We start from the raw sequence: 19467 nt of genomic DNA, 5'->3' as shown, positions 1-19467 counted from the left end.
AGGTTACACCCACAGTCCAGAATCATCTCACCTCAGAACCTCTCCATTTCTCTTCTGTAGCCCTACTTTTCCACGATTCCCACGGGTCCTTTCCGGGTGTGTGTGTGTGTGTGTGGGCTCTAGGACCCTCTCCTTCCGTCCTCTGGTGGAAGGACATCTTTCCTCTCTTGTCTCTTCCAGAGCTGGGGGAATGCCTTCCAGGCTCTGGAACCAAAGCGGCCGCTCAGCCTGGCATCGAGTGTCGTCTCTTCGGCTGCCACCTTGCCGCCGCTGGACACAGGTCCGGCTCTTCTTTCTCCGCTTGGGTGGGGAAAACTGAGGACCAGCGACACATTAACTTTCCTTGGACACACGGTCTGAGGGAGAGGCTGGTGTAGTTCACCGTCCTTTGACCACATGCGCCCCCTTCCCCTAGCTCGCAGCGAGTCCCCGGATCTGTGCCTGGCTCTGGACGCGCGGAGAAAGTTGTCAGCCGCTGCGTGCGCCTCTCACCTCGCTGTGCGTTTTACCGGCCGCGCGCCCGCGCCCGGTCCACCTTGCACACACCCCGCCCACCACCCGCGCCCCTCTCCTCCTCCAGCCCACGAGCCGCCTGGCAAAGCAGCTCCCGGCTCCGCTCGGGCGAGCCGCCGCTTCCGCCCGTCCGGCGCGCAGCCTGGGGAGCGCCGAGCCATCCGAGCGCGCGGCGCGGGCCGGGCCGGGCGCGCACTCTCGGCGGTGCACACGCCGGTCCAACTCTCTGGCGCGCCGGGTGCGTCGCCCCGTCGCCGCCCCGGTACCGGTAGGCAGAGCGAGCGCTTTGTCCGCGCGCCCGCCCGGGACTCTGCCCCGAGGAGGCAGCCGCGCCGAGTCCCCGCCTCCGCCTCTGCCCCCGGGCGGGCCGGGCCGGCCGCGGTAGGGGGAGCCAGGCTGAGGGCGAGGGTGGGGGCGGGGGCGGGCTCAGGAGGAGAGGAGGGCAGCAGAGGCGGCGGGAGCGCCGGGTGCCGGGCCGGGGGAGCCGCGGGCTCTCGGGAAGACGCAGATGATGAACAAGCTGTATATCGGGAACCTGAGCCCCGCCGTCACCGCCGACGACCTCCGGCAGCTCTTCGGGGACAGGAAGCTGCCCCTGGCGGGACAGGTCCTGCTCAAGTCCGGTTACGCCTTCGTGGACTACCCCGACCAGAACTGGGCCATCCGCGCCATCGAGACCCTCTCGGGTGAGCACTCGCACGACCCACGCCGCGCCTCGCCGCCTCGGGACGGCGGCAGCGGGGAGGCCGAGCCCCAGGGGCCGCGCCCGCCGCGACTCCCGCGCCGGCACGCTCACTTCCACGCACCAGCCCCGCGACTCTGGCAGCGGGCGGGCTCCGGGACGGCCGGTTGCCCTGCCCCCACAGCGGGGGCTAACTTAGACCCTTGGGCCTCAGACTCGGGGCGACCCTGTGCTCCTCCGAGGGTCCCCAACCTCGCTGGTTCCCTAGGAGCGTCCCTGGCTTGTCCAGCTGCTCCCCCCGCCCCCACCTTTGCAGACTCCCCCGTTTTCCTTTTCTCTGACCCTTCCAGTGCCCTCTTTGCCAGGGACCCCCTAAATCCAGCATCTCCTTTCCTTCTGGCCAGATCTTCCTTCTTCCCATGCCTCGTGCCAAAGACCTCTCGCCCTCTGCCGTCTCCCGAGCCGCATTCTCCTTTTTGAGACCCCCCTTTCTCCTGGCCCCCCACTTTCGGTAGCTTCTCGACTTTACTGAACCCTTCGAGGTCCCGGGGTTCCCCCCACCATCACCCGGCTCCTGCCGGACCGCACATCTCCCTCGGTCTTTTCCCGAAGCTCACTTCCCTCTCGCTGGTCTCGGAAGCGCTCCTATTTTTCCCTGAATTTTTTGTCCGATTTTATTGAGAAGAACTCGGGGCTGGGGGCTTTCCGCCTCCCGTCTCCCCGCCTCCTGCTCGGCCAGAAGCACCTTTTTACGAGGTACCCTGTCTCAACTCGGTGGGGGCCCGGGCTGAGAACCGGGAAAGAGGCGACCGGGGGGCCCGCGAGCGCGCTGGAGCCCAGACGGGAGTCGGAGCGCTACACTCGCCCGCGCGCGCGTTCCCAACTCGCATCCCGCACACGCACGCTGCGGGCCACGCTCCCCGGGCCTGCGACCCCCGACCCCGAAGGGAACCCCTTCCTTGGGGAACGGATGGGTAGGCTGGTGAGACCTGGGGGGTCACCCCAAAGCAGGCGGCTGCAGAGCCGGGGACTCCTGCGCGTGTCCCCGGGGCCGCTGGCTGGGAGGGCGGTGGGGTGGGGGTTGGGGGGCGAGCGCCCTGGAATTCCGGGGTCTCTGGGTGGCCGAATGGGGAATTGGGGGCCGGAGAAGCCGGGGAGCGCCAGCCTTGCAGCTTGAGTTTCAAATGAGCTCATCTTTTCAAATTGGCGCCTCTCTTTATTAAATGTGTTTTTCCGGTAATGCCACCCACAGCTATACCTGGGGTCAGAACCGGGCTTGTGCCCTTCCCACCTCGTCCGCCACCCGTGGCGCCCACTTTTCATCACGGTTGGATCTTAGTTCGCCCAGCTGCGGCCGGGTGGGGGACCCCTTGAAGGCTCCAGAAGGCGGAGCCCGAGCGCAGAGTAGTATGCTTGCCCCTCCTAGACCCCCGCGAGTTTGACTCAGGGAGGTTCTGAGTACTTTAAATTTCTGTTTTAAAGGTAAAGTGGAATTGCATGGGAAAATCATGGAAGTTGATTACTCAGTCTCTAAAAAGCTAAGGTAAATATATTTTGCCTAGTTTCTTTTTTCTAACCCCACCCCCCACCCCGCGATTGGGCTTCCATACGTATAACTAAAAACATATGGTCAACTTTTAAAAATGTGTCTATATGTTTTTTTTTTAAAGGGGCTTTTATTTGTTTTGTTAGTGGAGATACATAGCTTAGAAAGTTATTATTGTTATTGTTATTATTTTACTTTCATTATATAAGGTGTACTTGCAAACTGTTTGGTGCCTAATTAGGTGTCGGGATGGAGAACACTAGGTAGATTCAGTTGGCTGTGGCCGATTAAGTTGTTGATCATAAATTGCCTTCCACGAGAACTCCCCACTGCCATCCCTACCCCCAGCACAATAGCAAACTTCCTGTGAGATGTTAAGAGTAAATATTTACTGTGTCAGCTGAATTGCTTAACTTGACCATACGATTAATTTTTTTTTTTTTTTTGGTTAGTTTAGTGACGGATAATAAAATAATTCAGTAAATAAAGGGTCAGTATTTTGCATAGTGTTCTAAAGCAGTAGGCTGTTTGTTTGGGATGCAGGGAGAAGCCAGACTTCTATAACTGAGGCAATGGGACTGTGCTCCTGAGCACTTGGTTGTTATTGTTGAAACGTTGGAGAATAAACAGCATCGCGGTGAAGTCGATAGTTAGCTATTGTTAGTGTAGGAGTAACACGCTTTGTGGGGGTTGGGTTTCCCCAGTGATTTGCTAAGAGAGAATGAAGGAGACATCTTTGTTTAAAGCTCATTGTGGACTATAAATTGGGAGGAGGCGGCTTTATCTTCCCCTCCCCTCACGTGTCGTTACTTAGTTTATATTCATTAAGGAACGTTTCTTTGCCATTCCTCATTAAGTGTCTGAACTGGGGAGGCTAAGTCTGATTTTCCACCTTAGTCAGAGGGAAGACGCAGGATTGAGAACATTCTAAAATCAATTGGTTTTATAAATACTTGGATGTGTTTGAGGGTTTTAAAAACATTGTGTGCATATTTCCACATACATTTTAATGTAACTGAATCTCTGGAAAGGATTGTGTGCCACATTAGAAAACTGTGTAATACTTTTGTTTTTGAAAAAGTTAAGAATTAATGATTTGCAGTTTGGGCTGCTCTACTGAACGGATTCTTAGGTTGAAAATGTATAGCTGGCTTTCTGTAAATTGCTTTAAGTTTATGTAGTTTCCTTCAGTATTATTTTTTGAGGGGAAAGGTAAGGAGATGTTTTCTGGGATGCTAAGTACTTACTATAAGTTTAAAACAATTATCTCTCAACAGTTGAAGTTTTGATGAGTACTGTTAGAAATGTTTAATACACTGTGCATCTAGAAATATCTCATTCTGTTGAATCCTTTTGGAGGTCAAAATTAGCAAAAGTCAATAGATTTTTAATTGGAGTTATTTGATGTCCCATTATTCCATGATGCAATGTATGTTATTTAATTTTCAAAACAAGTGAAATACTAGCTTATTTAAAGTTATTTAGATCACCTAAAACTTATCAACAAAAAGACTGCTTTTGCTTTTTTTTTAAATGCAGAGGTTGTTTGAATTTTGGTTGAAGTGTCGTTTAAGTAATTTTATTCTGCCATGGTTCAAAAAGTCTTGCCATGAGTTTTAGTATATAGTAAACAAACAGTCTAGGGCTTTTGCAGTCCTAGGAATAAATTGATTTCTTTGAACATGTTGGTGATATAAAATAACCAGGAGGAAGAAGCTAAGAGCGTGCTGTGTGGTTGACCACACCTGAAGACAGTTAACAAACCAAAGCAAGGTAACCTGCTGCTGGAGAGCGGAGCCATTTTTTGATTGGATGATGTGAATCTTTTCCCCCTTTACTTCAAATATAAACGTTCCCTTAGCTTGCAGGGAGAGAAGGCTAAACTGGTTAGAATTGGTTAGCTGAGTTCAGCCCTCTGGGATGAGTTCTCTATTAATTCTGGGCATAGCCATGCTGGTGGCTTTAAAAAAAAAAAAAATCCCAGAATACTGTAACATTTAAGACCAAAGCTTTCACGTTATACAGTGATCGCTTTATTGCTCTTTTGTTGCATTTCTGTGTAAATTGACAAGTTGGAAATAAATTTGTGGTCAGTTCTGTACATGGTTTTTGTGTTCTGTAGAGCACGGGGAAAACAAGCCATCCTCTCTTATTTGCCTCCTTGAAAAATGATTCAACAATTGAGTGCTAATTTTTTAATATTGTGCTTAGTTCTTTGATTTTTCAGGAAGCTGTTTTAATACCTGTATTCCAAATAGGTTTTTTTTTTTTTTTTTAAAAAGGAGGTGATAGTTTGTAAGATGTTTTAATCTTCATTTGAGGAGTTGTTGGCATGCTATTTGCTTACCATTGGGTCTTTTGTTAAATCACATACCACCATTTTATACACGTGGCTGCATTGTAGACAGACTAGACACTGCTGTTTGCTCAGTCATCCTGGAGTAGAGAATTCTTTCCTTTTTGCTACTTATATTTCATCCATTTAAAGTGCAGATTATTGTACAGCAAGCTATACATATCATCTATTTCTCTTACGGTCTACTTGGTTTCAGTCTGCTGAATAAAAATCTTTGAATTTTTTTCTCTATGTTCATATAGTTCCTGTGGGTCAGAGATTTAGTAAAGAGGAAAAACTTAACAACTTTAAAAGTGCTGTTCAAAGTTAAGTGAACTAACTGCCTTGATAGACACTTTATTTTGGGTGCTGCTGAAAGTTCACTTAAAAAGTCACATATACACACATGTACACATATTGGATAAATTGTTTTCATCTAAGGCATGCTGACTTGAATATGCTTTTGTATTTAAAGTTGAATGATTCTGTGAGAAACAGCTTTAGAAAAAAATGCAGGATCTACCCACTTCTAGGAAGTAGCTGAATGATGCTAGACAGGTTTCAGCTGGGACAGTCAAATACTCCGCAGTGGTGTAGGGAAAGCTATGAATCTGTCTTTCATGAGTTAAAAATCAGTAATTGTGTTCTCTCCAATGCAGATGAATTTGGTCTCCTATAGGAATGCTAAAGAAAACAGTATCCCAATTGTATTTTGCTTGTATGTACTACATTGTGTATAGCTGAATTAAATACCAACCCCCCAAAAAACCCACCCAACTTCAAGCCCTCCCCGTAACAAAGACTTTTTCTGCATCAATTTTTAATTTTCTAGAAACAGAAAAGACTTTATTAGTTTTAAATCATACAGTAGCCTTCTATTTCAACAGTTTGTTGAATTAGAAGTTAATGGCCGGACTTAATTACATATGTAGAAAGATTAATACAGTGTCATATGATATCAAACTATAAAGTCACTTTGATTTAGCTTTGAAGTTGCACATTTTCAAAAAGGTAATTTTTAAAAATATTCTAGGGAACACATATTTTTCCTATCTCTAAGAAATAGATTATTAGGGCTGGTGGTAAAAAAAATAATTTGCTTGCTATTTAGATAATAATGTAGTCTTAAGATATTTTTGGGAGGCTAGCATTTAACTTTTTATATATTATTTAAACATTAAAAACTAATGAGTTCTACAAATAAAATGTATTGTTTTGCCTGATTTTTCTAATTCAATAGGAACTATTGAATTAGATAGGTTTTCTAATAGTATCAATTTTAAATTGTAAGGCAGCAATTTATAGAAGTATTTAAATTCTTAAACCTTAATTCTAAAAGAGAATTGATCATGTAGTCCATTTGCTATATTGTGCTTTTCAATAATAATGTTTATTTGCAATTACAGATAATAAGATGATCTTTTAGGAGTTATGTGTTTCATTATGTTAAGCTGAGGTTGTCACTTGATTGATGAGGGAAAATTAATAATATTTTAAGAAAGCCTTTTACATATAATGATCTGAAGTACATTTTCTTTAAGAAATGATTTTATATTTTAAAATACACTTGAAGGAGATCAGAAGATTCAAAACTAACTACATGTGAAAATTATTTCACCATTTTAAGTAAACAGTAATTTTATGTGTGTGTGTGCAGGTTGCTTCAAGTTCCTTAGTGGGTTGAAGAAGCATGTTAATGATGCTGAATTGTGCATAGAAGGATGGAGACCAGGGTACATTTATAACAAGACAGAAAAGCAGTAAAAGTAGATTTCTCCTAGAACTATTTATAAATGTTTGATACTTTCTAAATATCTGCAGTCTACAGCTGGATCACTATTCCGTGTCTGCTAATGAAACCCTCAAATGTAGATGAGCAATTGGTCAGTTGTTACTGAGCTAATGTGGCATCCTTCTGATTCAGTGGGGTATGTGCATTTTGTAGGGGGCAGTAGCTTTATATAGATAAGTAGCAAGAGAAAGAGGAGACCCTTAACTGAGCAGCCATTAATTACTCTGAGTTTCAGTCCAGACAAAGCTAATAAAATCACTAGATGATTGGAGTCATGTGTGCTGCACCATCCCTGAGAGATGCCTGGCCCGTACAGGTGCCTCCACTCCTGGTAGTCAAGGCACAGACACCTGTGGCGGCTTTTTCAATGAGCACATTGCTGAGAAGAAAGCCCTATGCAAAACTACCCTCCTAGATTCCTCTGATTCATTTCTGTGAAGGCTTTCATGATCTGTCAATGCACCCCCCCAACACACACAAACTTTTATTTTCTTTGTTAAACTCAAGATCTCCCCGTGCAGCCCCAGCTGTTCCTGAGCTCGTGAACCCCTTTGCCTTAGTCTCCTGAATTGCCAGGATCATAGGCATACACCATTGTGCCCAGCTTATAAAGTGTATGCTAGTGAATATGCATTTTCATTTAGAAATGCTAAGCTTAAGAGGGTATTTTGTTGTTTTTGCAAATCAGTGGTGGATCAGTTTTATTAGAAACAGCATAAAATTGGGAGCTGCTTAAAAAAATGACAAAATTTCAAAATATAATTTTAAAGGTTATATTTAAACACCATGAATGTATTTTCAGTTTTTGGTTTTGTTGTTTTTGAAACTGATGGGCCTTAGCTAAACTAATTTTTAAAAATGAAACATCTAGTCAAAAGCATAATATCTCAAAAACTATGACTGACTTCTTATTTGAGGGACAGGAGAGTTCTATTTAAGAAGGCGTGCCTGAGCAATTGATTAGTCAGGTTTTATCTTTTTGTACTCAATGGGAAGAACAAATTAGTTTGGGGAACATTCAAACAGTGTCGATGAGCAGATGCTAGAAAACAGCAAATGCCTACCAGTAAAGAAATCCACCCCCCTCATTCATTGCCATTGAAACATTTTAAATCTTTTATTTTATAATTTGACCTGATGCTTACAAGCTTATAATTTTCATTTGGTGGCATGGATGGTATGGGTTCTATTTTGGGCAGCAAATTGCAGAGTGCTCAGAATTATTTTTAAGGTTTTTTTACTTTTCCTGTTTTGATTATGGATTTTAGTTGGGTTACTTCATAAAATAAGGGAAAGAAATTATTTTCTATTGCAGAAAACCTTAGGTTCTGTTGCTTTCACTGCCAAAGAGGAGAAAAAAGATACAATAATGTGTCTTTAATTTGGTTGAGAGTTGGATGGCATGTTGATGTTGAATATAAGCAGCGCAGAAATGGTTGCGTCTGTATTAAGGGGCCATCAAGCCCAAGTGCCATCCTTGTGTCCATCATTTCAGTGATTAGATAGCTCCTCCTCAAGCGGTGATCCCCCCCCAGTAATTTTGCATTCTTGAGGTGCATTTTGTTTTCTTATTCTTGCGTCTTCTCATTGTTTATGTCTCTTACACTTTTATTTCCTAAAATTTGAACACTTAATCACAGTATTCCTAGTCTGTTAAAGTAAGCAGTTTAGTAAGTTCAGTAGGTGAACTAGAAGGATTTGGATACACATTTTAAGTATTATCCTATCTTCCTACATCATGAGCATCTGTTTACCTAGTAAACAGAAACACTTGTCTGGAACCTTTGCAACCAGAGGGGTGTTTGCAGTTTTTCTTGTTGTGTATTCATTTAATACATAAGTGTGAATTTGCCTTCGGGGCGGGGGAAGCTTGAACTTTAAAATTGTTAGAGGTTTTTTGATCTGGTACTGTTACGAACACAGTACTAGAGAGAGTTGTGGTGAGATGTATCTTCATGTGGTTGCATCTCAAGTTCATATGGTAAAAAAACTATTATGGCCTCTTCAACAGACAGTCTGCTTTTTTCTAAGTAAGATTTGGAGAAGAGGAAAAATGGACTAGTTCTTTTCTCATATGAGGGAACTTAGTCTTAGAGAAAAGGAGAAAGTTGTCTAAGGCAGAGAAATAAATTCAGTAGTGGGGAAGAACCCAGGCAAGGGCTCCATCACTGATCTTACCCTAGAGGGCTTCACTTAACATTTTGTTAGCCCAGATGCCCTTGAGGAAGGATAGAAATTGTTTGTGAAGGGCCCTTTTGTGATGGCCTTATTCTTAGTGTGGTCTGGATGATCTACTCTTCATTAAACTGTTTTTATAGGAAAAAAATAATTGGAAATAAGCACATGCTTTTATTAGTTTTTGTTTTCCGAGACAGGATTTCTCTGTGTAGCCTGGATCTTGCTCTGTAGCCCAGGCTGGCCTCGAACTCACAGAGATCCACCTGCCTCTGCCTTCTGAGTGCTGGGATTAAAGGCATGGGCAAGGATGCCACTTAAAAAGCAGCATGAATCTCTGCTTTCTCTCAACTTGCTGGACAGAGTATGGGGGATTTATCCAAGGAGGTGTTTGGTGTTTCTGTTTGCTTGCTTGTTTGGCCATTGTTTATACTGTCACATTATTTATTTATTTATTTATTTATTTATTTATTTATTTATTAGTGGTTGCATTCTTTATATTAAGAAATAAGACAGTGCTAAGAAGGACAGTCCTCACTGGGCACAATTGCACAGGCCTTTAATCCCAGGCAGAGGCAGGAGGATCTCTGTGAGTTAAAGGCCAGCCTGGTGTACATAGCAAGTTTCAGGGCAGCCAGAGCTACATGGAGAAAAAAAATATACAATATACCATAAAATAAAAATAGGCCATTTCACTCAACCGAGCCACACAAATTAGGCACCAACTTTAGCTCTGGTCAAGTGTGTGTGCCATTTGGTAAAATTCAAGAATTCACCTGGTGGGCTGTCGTGGCTCAGCCCCTTGCAGCAGGCAGCGCTATGCTTTCTTTGACTTGTCGGTCAGAGCTGCCAGTCCTTCCTGGATTCACCCTGGAACTAGTCTTTTTTCCTCTACTTCACTCTCTGCACAGAAAAAGGTTTTTTTTTTGTTTTTAAATCCAAACCTCTGGAGTTGCGTTCTTAGTACGACATACTCAGTAACTAAGCAGTGTGTGTGAATTGCCCTCATCTCTGAGCTGTAATGTTTTCCTGAACTCATCACCTTGTTTCCTGTAATTTTTGTGGACTCTCAGGCTGGTAGGTGGTGGTAGAGGGTGCAGTTGTCAAGGAAAAAAGTAGGGGAAGGGTTATTTCTAACCCTTCATGCGTTTCTTCAAGTTGCACAGTCCAGGGCGGGATGTGGCATTTTCTATGGAATTGTGACTCAGAAGGTGGGGGATGGGGACAGTAACTAATAATTACAGAGTGGGAGCTGCTATATGCTAGGCGCTGGGCTCAGCCTTCCAGGCCTTCTCCACCCCACCCCCATCCCGAGCCTGAGAGGTCTGTTCCTAACCCTGTTGCAGACTGGGCTGTGAACCTTCAGTCTCCAAACAAGTCCTTCCACTGGACCAGACTGCTTCAGAGAAGCAGTGGCTATATTTTGCTGCTGTGTGTCTAGCTTGAATAGACTGAGTGACCAGTCAGTGAATTGTGAGAATAACTGTGTGTGTGTGTGTGTGTGTGTTACTCCTGTCCACAGTGGGTATGCAGAGAACAGAAGGGGCTGAAGTCTGGTATGTTCATAGTTCAGTGTAACTGAAAACCAGTTATCTGAGTATGGTGGCATGTGCTTGTAATCCCATCACTTGGGAGGTGAAGGCAGGAGGATCAGTCATCGTGGGCTGCATAGAGATTTAGATGCCTATTTCAGCAACCACACATACAAGTGATAAAAAGAAATTGAAAGTGTTGGTCATGATTTGAAGGAATTTTTAAAAGTAGTCTTGGAGTAGAGAAATTTCTAATTATGTAAAAGAGATTAAATGCTTAAACCAAAATGGTTGTAAGGTTAAGTACAAAGACACACCCGTGTCTATGATGTGTGTATTCTATACTTGAGATGCAGAAGTATGTAATACTTTTTACCTCAGTAATTCATTTATCTGTATTTTAAAAAATATTTATAGTTTGTGAAGAGGAAATACAGAATCCTAACTATATATTTTAAAACAGGTCATCTTGTTAACATTAGGAAACCTTAATTCCAGCTCTTTGGAGGCAAGGGCAGGCTGATCTCTGAGTTCAGGGGCAACCTAGTCTACAGATCAAGTTTCATCGAGTTCTGGGACGTCCAGGGCTACATAGAGCTGTCTTGGAAAACAAAAGGAAAGGATGGAGAGAGGAGGGAGGGGAAAGCTTAAGCCTTTCAGATGTGAAGGGACAGGGATTGAAGATCTGTGTATGCCTTTAAACTGGGTACTTGAAACATGTTGTGCATTCGTGGCTGTTTTTTCTTTAGTAACATGAGACTCAAGTTACAGTCACCAGTGAAATGAGGTATAAGGAGGTTTGTTTCCTATAGAGGAAGGTGGTGCGTTTTTAAAAAAAAATATTTAATTAATTTAATTAATAAGATAATATTATGAAATGTGTTAAGTTATAAAGGCTAATCCCTTTTCTCAGTCAAGAACCTGAAGATAGCTCAAGGTACCAGAAGATAACATTTTAAACACTGGCCCTCCCCTGTGGCGCAGCCAGCCCATCAGCTGCTGAGTGCGATGCTTGGGGATGAAGCTGTGTGGGCTTTTGTCTTGCTCCCGACCTTTTACTGTAAATGCTTCCTCATCTCTGGTGTTAGCAACCCCGCTTTGACAAATGGATGTTTTCCTTCATCATTGTACGCATAGAGTTTTGAAGGATCATGCTTTGTATCTCTTTGTCAGATGTAGGTGATGAAAGATTCACCTGGAAAAGGAGTCTGGTCCTTTTATTTACTAAGGAGGGAAAGAGGATGGGGGAAGAGAGGCTGCCATAGGAACAGAGGTGGTTGGGTCGCTCAAGTCTGCTGTGTGTGTTCTGTAATTCCAGAGTGCAGAGGACAGTCGATGCTTCCAGGGCAGCCAGGGCTCAACAGCTCTGCAACCTTCTTTCCTTGGACAGTGTCAAACTCCTAGGGTGACTGGCCTGCTCACAAAAGGTTTCTTTCTTTAAGGCCACGCACTGACCACTTCCTCTACCCCTGCCTTCCCTTGCATTTTGTGAGGGTGCTAGGAACGCTGGGTTGCAGGCCCTCTGTGTACTCTAGCCCCGTGCCCCTCATTGCTGAGGTTTGGGGCAGCTTAGGAGGCACGTGTGTGCTTGCTCAGTGTGTTGGAATGTATGGTCTCTGTGGCACACACTTCCTTGGATTGGTGCAGCTGACACACACGCTTCAAGGGGTGTGGGGCCACACACTGCAGATATTTTTGTAAGTGGTTGAAAGATTGGGAAAGAGTTTGTCAGATGCTGAAGGTTTTCCCATCAGTAAGTGCCACTGTGTCCATCCTTTGCAATGGGAAAACATCGCTTTCATTTCCTTCCTAATTACTGAAGGATAGAAAAGAAATCTGGCTGTGTAAGTCATCTGACTTCTGGATCCAGCCAGCCTCCTGTTCTCTAACTGACAGTTATGCCTTCAGGCCCAGGACTGTGAGTGATACTCTCCGTTTGCTGGGACACCTGAGCATGAGGAAAGCAGGAATTTTAGAAATATAGGACCAATTACTCCTTTTAGGGAGTTTTTAAAAAGTCTAATGACTTAAGATTTTTAAATTCTAGCTGTTGTTGCTCTTAAAATTTTTACACATTTTGTTTATTCGTCCCAAAATCTCCAAGATGACAGGGTGCTGACTGCCCCATTATTTGCAGTAAGACTGAGATTTGGGAAAGGGCATTTTATTTTCAGGGCTGTGGAGGCCTGGGAACAGGTGGTGGCTTTCTAATACAGTTCTTTCTGCATCTTCAGAGTTTTGCCTGGGAAAAGTTAGTTCTTTTGTTCATTGATTTTCAATAATGCTTTCAAAATATTTAGATACCAAAATTGATTTGTGGGTTTAGTTTTTCTTTTTCTTTTCTTTTCTTTTCTTTCTTTCTTTCTTTCTTTTTTTTTTTTTGTTTTGTTTTGTTTTGTTTTGAGACAAAGTTTCTCTGTGTAGCTTTGGAGCCTGTCCTAGATCTCTCTATAGACCAGGCTGACCTGGAACTCAGAGATCCGACTGTCTCTGCCTCCCGAGTGCTGGGATTAAAGGCAATGGCCACCACCGCCCAGCAGATTTGTGACTTCCGTTTACATGTGATGATTATGATCACAGTGTTGTACCTACCTTACAGATTTCAAGGCCAAACTCTTACTTGACTTCCCAGGACAGTGGTTTTTAACACTGAGTTCTCTGGAGCCTGTGACTGAGGAGAGCTGAGTTTATGGAGAGCAGGAATAGCTGTGTGTGCTTGAGAATCTTGACACAGCTCATGACTCCTTTAGACACTGGAGTTGCCTCTAGAATTTGGTTTAGAAAGAGCACGGTGTTTAAAAGCCAGCCCATGTGTCAGCCTTTGCCCTAAGCCCTGGGGTCTGTATCTCGAGTCCGGCGGGCGGGTTGATTGCCCTGTCGCATAGCCAGCGAGCTCCTGGCCCATGCACCTTCCTCCTATGACCTCCTCTCCTCCGTCACTTTCACTTCAGAAATGGGGTCTGCTTTGCCGGTTGAATGGCGGGCTCCCAGCTCTCTGGATTTCCCTGTAGTCAACAGCAGTTTCCTTTAGGAATGTTCCAGGCAGGCAGGCTCTTTACAATCCACTGGAGTCAACCATAGTGACATGGGACCCACTCCTCTGTGAGGAACCAGCGTTTGTTGTGGGCCTTCGAACTCACTTCTAAAACAGAACAGTTCTTTTCTCAGTTGTCTATTGGGGGCACTCTCTACAGGAGTAACATAATCTTCAAAACATTTGAAACTGGTTCGAATTGATGGCCAGCAAGTCAGATGGGCTGGAAGTCATCACACTTCCTCCATACGCATGGGTTTTATTCAGAAAAAGGGTATTACCCTTAAAAAAGTTAAAACTAGAAAGGTGGCTGATTGGGTAAAGGGGATTCGTGGGAGTGTGAGGACAACAGTTGGGTATGAATGTACTCAAAATACATCACATGCGTGTATGACAATGTCATCATGAAATCCATTTTTTATGTATGGCTAATATATGCTAATCAAAGCATTCTCTTTAAAAAGACCAGCAAGATGGCTCAGGCAGTAAAAGCACTTGTCATCTGAACCTGACAATCCGAATTCAGTCGCCGAGAATTAGCTCCTGCAAGCTGCCCTCTGACCTCCGTATATATGCTGTGGGAATCTGTGCTCACGCTCACACACATTGTACACACACAATAATAAAAAAACTGAAAAATAAAGACAATAAACGGAAAGTGAAAAAGCAATATGGTTACATCTATTATTTTAAAATTTATTTTATATAGGGGAGGCACGGTGTTCCAGCATGTGTGCATGTCAGAGGCTGACTTTGTGAAGCTCTTCTTTCCACCTTTGTGGGTCATAGGCATCAAAATTAGGTTGCCAGGCAAGCACCTTCACCTGCTGAGCCGTCTAATGGGCCCATGACTACATTCTTGATGAATGAAAATGTTCTGAATAAAATATAAAATAGTCTTTAAACCATAGTGATGGCAAGATATTGTAAGCAGTCATACTGTGTAAAATAATTTTCCCTTCCTTACCTGGTTCTTTATCATTTATTTTGTATGTACCAATAATATTTAATTAACTGAGAGAGTAATTATAGGTCAAATAAGAATTTTTTTTAAAAACACTTGTTAGTTCTCTTTATTTTTAACTCTTTAAACACATTCCATGTATTTTGATCATAATCACCCTCACCCCCCAACTTCTTTCCCTAACTCTTCTCAGATCCACCTCCTCCTTCTCTCTCCTCACTTCTTTTATTATTATTATTATTATTATTATTATTATTATTGTTATTAAATAAAATCTACCAAAATTGTGCCAACCACGACCACGTCATCTACTGAGCGTGGTCAACACAGTGGCCACATGCTTAGAGAAAACGGCTTCTCCATCAGCCATTGGCTGTCAGTCTCCTCAGGTCGAGTGGCAGCTTGTGAGCCTCTCTCCATTCATTCTGGAATGTTCACTGGCTTGATCTTGTGCAGGCAGCCTGAGCTGTGAGTTCATGATCTCCACCATCTTCTGTGCCAGCCGAACTAGGAAGCCCTCTCTGACCTTCATGGGGACATGTAGATCCTAACTTCTCCTACTGGCTTTCTATATTGAGTTTAACTTCCATAGTGAAATAAAAATCTGGAATGAAGAAAATAATTAAAAAAACCCATATATATATATTTATTTATTTACTTTTCCTGTGGCTACAGACTATTGAGGAGCCTGCAGGACCTTGGAACTTAGCTTCAGTGCTTTTTCCAGAACCGCACAGGTGATGCCCAGCTCATACCACTCTGTTGCTATGTCTGTGTGCATCATTCTCTCCTCCTGCCTTCTGGGATCAGTGGCCTCATAGCTACATCCATCTTGTGCAGTAAGATGAGAGCTTGCCAAATACGTAGCAGCAGCAGCCCATTCTCAGGAGCCCGCAATGACAGTGATAGGTGGTGGCAGGAGGTTTCTGGAGCCCTGCAGAAGAGACAGCATCAGCCATCTGTTGCACTGGGAAATGTAGGGCCAGTGTTCCCAAATACAGTTTCCAAGAGAAAAGTTAAACCAGAGTTTTTAATGCTTAAACTTAATCATTAGATTTACGTATTTATGTGTATTTTGCCTGCATGTATGCATGTGTACCGTGGGTATGCCTGGTACCCATGGAGATCAGAGTAGGACATTGAATCCTCTGGAGCTGGAGTTAACAGACGGTTGAGAGCCACTGTGTGGGTGCTGGGACCTGAACCTGGGTTCTCTGGAAAAGCAGCCAGTGCTCTTTACTGCTGAGCAGCTTTCGAGCTCCTAATCCCCTAAACTTTAAATTTTGGCAACAAGTTCAAAAATGTCGATTGTAAACATCTACACAGGTAGAGGTTATGTAAGGCTCATGGGTTACCGTTGGCATTCTCTACCTTGCCAGCATCTGCAAATTGTTGCTGAAGACATTATCTACTTTTGTGGAAGGGATTTTTGAGACAGTGTCTCTATGTAGCCCCCACTGTCCTGAAACTCACACAGAGATCCACCCGCCTCTGCTTCCTGAGTGTTAGTATTAAAGGTGTGTGCCACCACTGCCTGGCCTCTGTGGCTAACTAGTGGCTTAGCTCTGCACTCTAATTTTCAGGCAAGCTTTTGTTTTTTGTTTTTTTTTTTGAGACAGGGTTTCCCTGTGTAGTTTTGCGCCTTTCCTGGAACTCACTTGGTAGCCCAGGCTGGCCTCGAATTCACAGAGATCCGCCTGGCTCTGCCTCCCGAGTGTTGGGATTAAAGGCGTGTGCAACCACTGCCTGGCCATCAGGCAAGTTTTATTTGTTACATCACAAACAAATACCACCATAACTTAATTAAAAAAAAAAAAAAAACAAAAAGACAAAAAAAACCAAGGTCTTGCTATGTAGTCCTGGCTGGCCTGGGATTTGTAATCACCCTATTCCTGCTTTCCCAAGGGCTGGGATGACAGGTGTGCCTCACTGTTCCTGGAAAAGGAAGATGGTTTTGGAAGTAAAATACCAGTAGGGAAATATGTTGATGAAAAGTGGTGCATTTGAATACGTTTGAAAGTGTTCTAGTTAGCGCACTTTTTGAATGTTTAAGTTGAGGCAGTTGAAGGCTGTCTGGATTCTGTTCTTTGGCTCTGGGTGCAATAAATCCTCATTAAGGCCAAACTAGAGACTGTTGACTTAAGAGACATTTTCGAAAAACGAAAATAAAAACCACTCTGAGATCTGGGATGTAGCTCAGTCGCTAGAGTGATTGCCTAGCATTAGGAAGCCCTGGTTCAATCTCTGGTATTTCATAAACCTGGTGTGGTGGATCCCTGTTATCCTAATGTTGCAGAGGGGAGCCATCAGAAGTGAGTCAGACATCAGCTTGTTTGTGTCAAAACACATTCTGCTCTGAAAGTTGAAATTACACTTTTTTAAAAAAGACTTTCTGTGTAACAGCTCTGGCTGTCCTGGAACACTCTTTGTAGACCAGGCTGGCCTAGAGCTCACAGAAATCTACCTGTCTCTGCCTCTCCAGTTCTGGGATTAAAGGCGTGTGCCACTATGCCCAGCATTGTAATTACACTTTTAAAATGCACCTTGTAGCGTAAGTCACAAGCATGAAGAAGCTGGTCACTTTGCAGTAGTGTCTTAGCTAGGGTTTCTGTTGCTGTGAAGAGACACCATGACCACGGCAACTCTTATAAAGGAAAACATTTAATTGGGGCTGGCTTACAGATTCAGAGGTTTAGTCCTTTATTGTCATATCATGAAGCAAGGCAGCATGCATGCAGACATGGTGCTGGAGAGGTAGCTGAGAGTTCTACATCTTGATCTGCAGGCAACAGGAAGTGAACAGGCAGCAGGAAATTCCCCACACTGGGCATAGCTTGAGCATATGAGACCTCAAAGCTGGCCCCCACAGGGACATATTTCCTGCAATAAGGCCACACCTAATAGTGCTGTTCCCTTGTGGACCAGGCATTCAAACACATGTGTTTATGGGGCCATTCCTATGCACACCACCACACATGGTAAGATGAAAACCATGTCTTTCAAGACTCCAGTCAGCATAGCTCAGACACTGTTTGGAACTTCAGGATCCAAGTGGTTCCCCCAAAATGGCCAGCTCCATTTTGCAGGGCAGGGTGGTGGGGAGAGGAGGGAGGACTGGTCTTTGACCCCATTTCTTTCTTTTTTGTTAAAGACAGGATCTCATAGTTACCCTGGCTGGCCTGTGTAAACTAGGATGCCTTTGAACTCAAGGGCGATTTGCCTCTTGCATGCTGGGATTTAATGCATGTGTATCAGCACTCCAGGCTTTGGCTGGTCTTCTGAACTTAAAAACTTGTTTTGAATCACTGTATAGACCAGGCTGGCCTTGAGCTCGTAGGGATTCATCTCCTTCAACCTCCCTAGTTCTAGGATAAAGGCTTGTGCTACCACTTCTGGCTTTGAACTTCAAAATTTTGAATTACCATGAGAACTAGACTGTGTGCACATGTGTGTACGTGTATGTGCACACACCTGGTTATGTGTTCACATTTGTAGAGGCCAGAGGGCAACCTATAGTGTCCTTGGGCACAATTCACTGTTATTTGAGAGCCTATGATTGGCTGGGAACTTGTCAGGTGGTCTAGTCTGGCTCCCCAGTGCTGGGATCACAGAATGTACCCCTATAACCTGCTTCCCCTTTTTTAAACCATGGATTCTGGGGACCCAACTCAGATCTCAGTGCAAGCAAGGCCAATCCTTTGCTAACTGAGCTATCTCCTTAGCCTTCTGGGCTTCCACTGGCTACTTTTAGAAGGTCAGAAATAGCTGTGCCTCGAAGAATTTTTTTTTTTTAAACAAATTTACTAAAATTGAAGTCACAATAATGTCATTAGCTTACCTTTTTAATTTCTTCCCCTTTCTCTTCTTCATTTTCATTGTGAGGGGAAAAGAGTCCAAATTCCTTACTCTTTTGAAAATGGCCTTTTCAGTTTTTTTACTGACTCCTGGTGTAAGAGCTTGTGTGGAGTATGAGGTGGCCACCCAGAGCCACATAGCAAAGGAGGCTCACGGAAGATGATTCAGATTGGGTGGGGTTAAAAGGCTTCGGAAATCGCTCTTTAAAAACATATTAGGGTGGCCTGCCAGTGGTGGTGCACACTTTTAAATTCACTACTGGGAGTCAGAGGCAGGTGGATCTCTGAGTTTGAGGTCAGCCTGGTCTACAGAGTAAGTTCCAGGACAGCCAGACAGCCAGGGCTGCACAGAGAAACCCTGTCGTGAAAACAAACAAAAACTAAGGCTGGTTGAGTTTCTGATTTGTTGTATTTGAGGCAGGGTCTCACCATGGAGGTTTGGCTAGTGTGCCCTCTTGGCCTTCTTCCGTCCGCTCTGCCTGTTGAAGGCTGGGATTCCAGGTGTATTCCAGCACACCTGGCTCAGTTCTTAGATCTATAAAGTCTCACATGATCGTGTGAAAACTCATTTCCTCCTCATGGTAGTTCTGTCTAAAGCCCAAGTTACACTAAAAACTTGAGAGTTACAAGGAGAAAAACACTTGAAAACCAACAATTGCTCTCCTCTTACCACAGTCTACCTCATGGGCCCCATAGTTGAGGTGCCCCCAGTTAAGCGCTACCCCTTACACGTTTTGGCCACAGTGTCTCTTCACAGCAGTAGACTAGTAAATAAGACACTGAGTTATGATTTCTAATGGTTTTGTATGTGGGATTAACCTTCATGATGTGGAATTTTCAACAGCGTCCCATTTTGGAAATTTCAGATTTCGGATGTTTTGACTAGGTATGCTCAGCCTAGAGCAGAGGCTTCCGGAGTCCTGCAACAGTCCAGACAAGGGCAGTGCAGGGTTTGGGGGGCAGTGTGGAGCAGCCAGTGGCTCTTAGAGGTTAGGCTTGTGAAGCAAGATGCTGTCGGGTCTGTGCTGATCATCTATTGC

At 44.2% G+C, this 19467-nt stretch overlaps 1 protein-coding gene across 1 annotated transcript in view; it reads left to right on the top strand.

Moving 5' to 3' along the window:
* The first annotated feature begins 690 nt into the window (after positions 1-690).
* Positions 691-19467, top strand: part of Igf2bp2 (insulin like growth factor 2 mRNA binding protein 2) — a 117034-nt gene continuing 98257 nt past the window's right edge. Inside the window, exons 1-2 of the mRNA XM_036203767.1 lie at positions 691-1199; positions 2678-2738. Of these exons, the coding sequence (XP_036059660.1) occupies positions 1022-1199; positions 2678-2738 (239 nt within the window). The 5' untranslated portion in view covers positions 691-1021. The remainder of the gene's footprint in view (positions 1200-2677; positions 2739-19467) is intronic.

The sequence above is a fragment of the Onychomys torridus genome, chromosome 12 (assembly GCF_903995425.1).
Source record: "Onychomys torridus chromosome 12, mOncTor1.1, whole genome shotgun sequence".
Classification (NCBI taxonomy): domain Eukaryota; kingdom Metazoa; phylum Chordata; class Mammalia; order Rodentia; family Cricetidae; genus Onychomys; species Onychomys torridus.
This window is presented reverse-complemented; position numbering and strand designations above follow the sequence as displayed.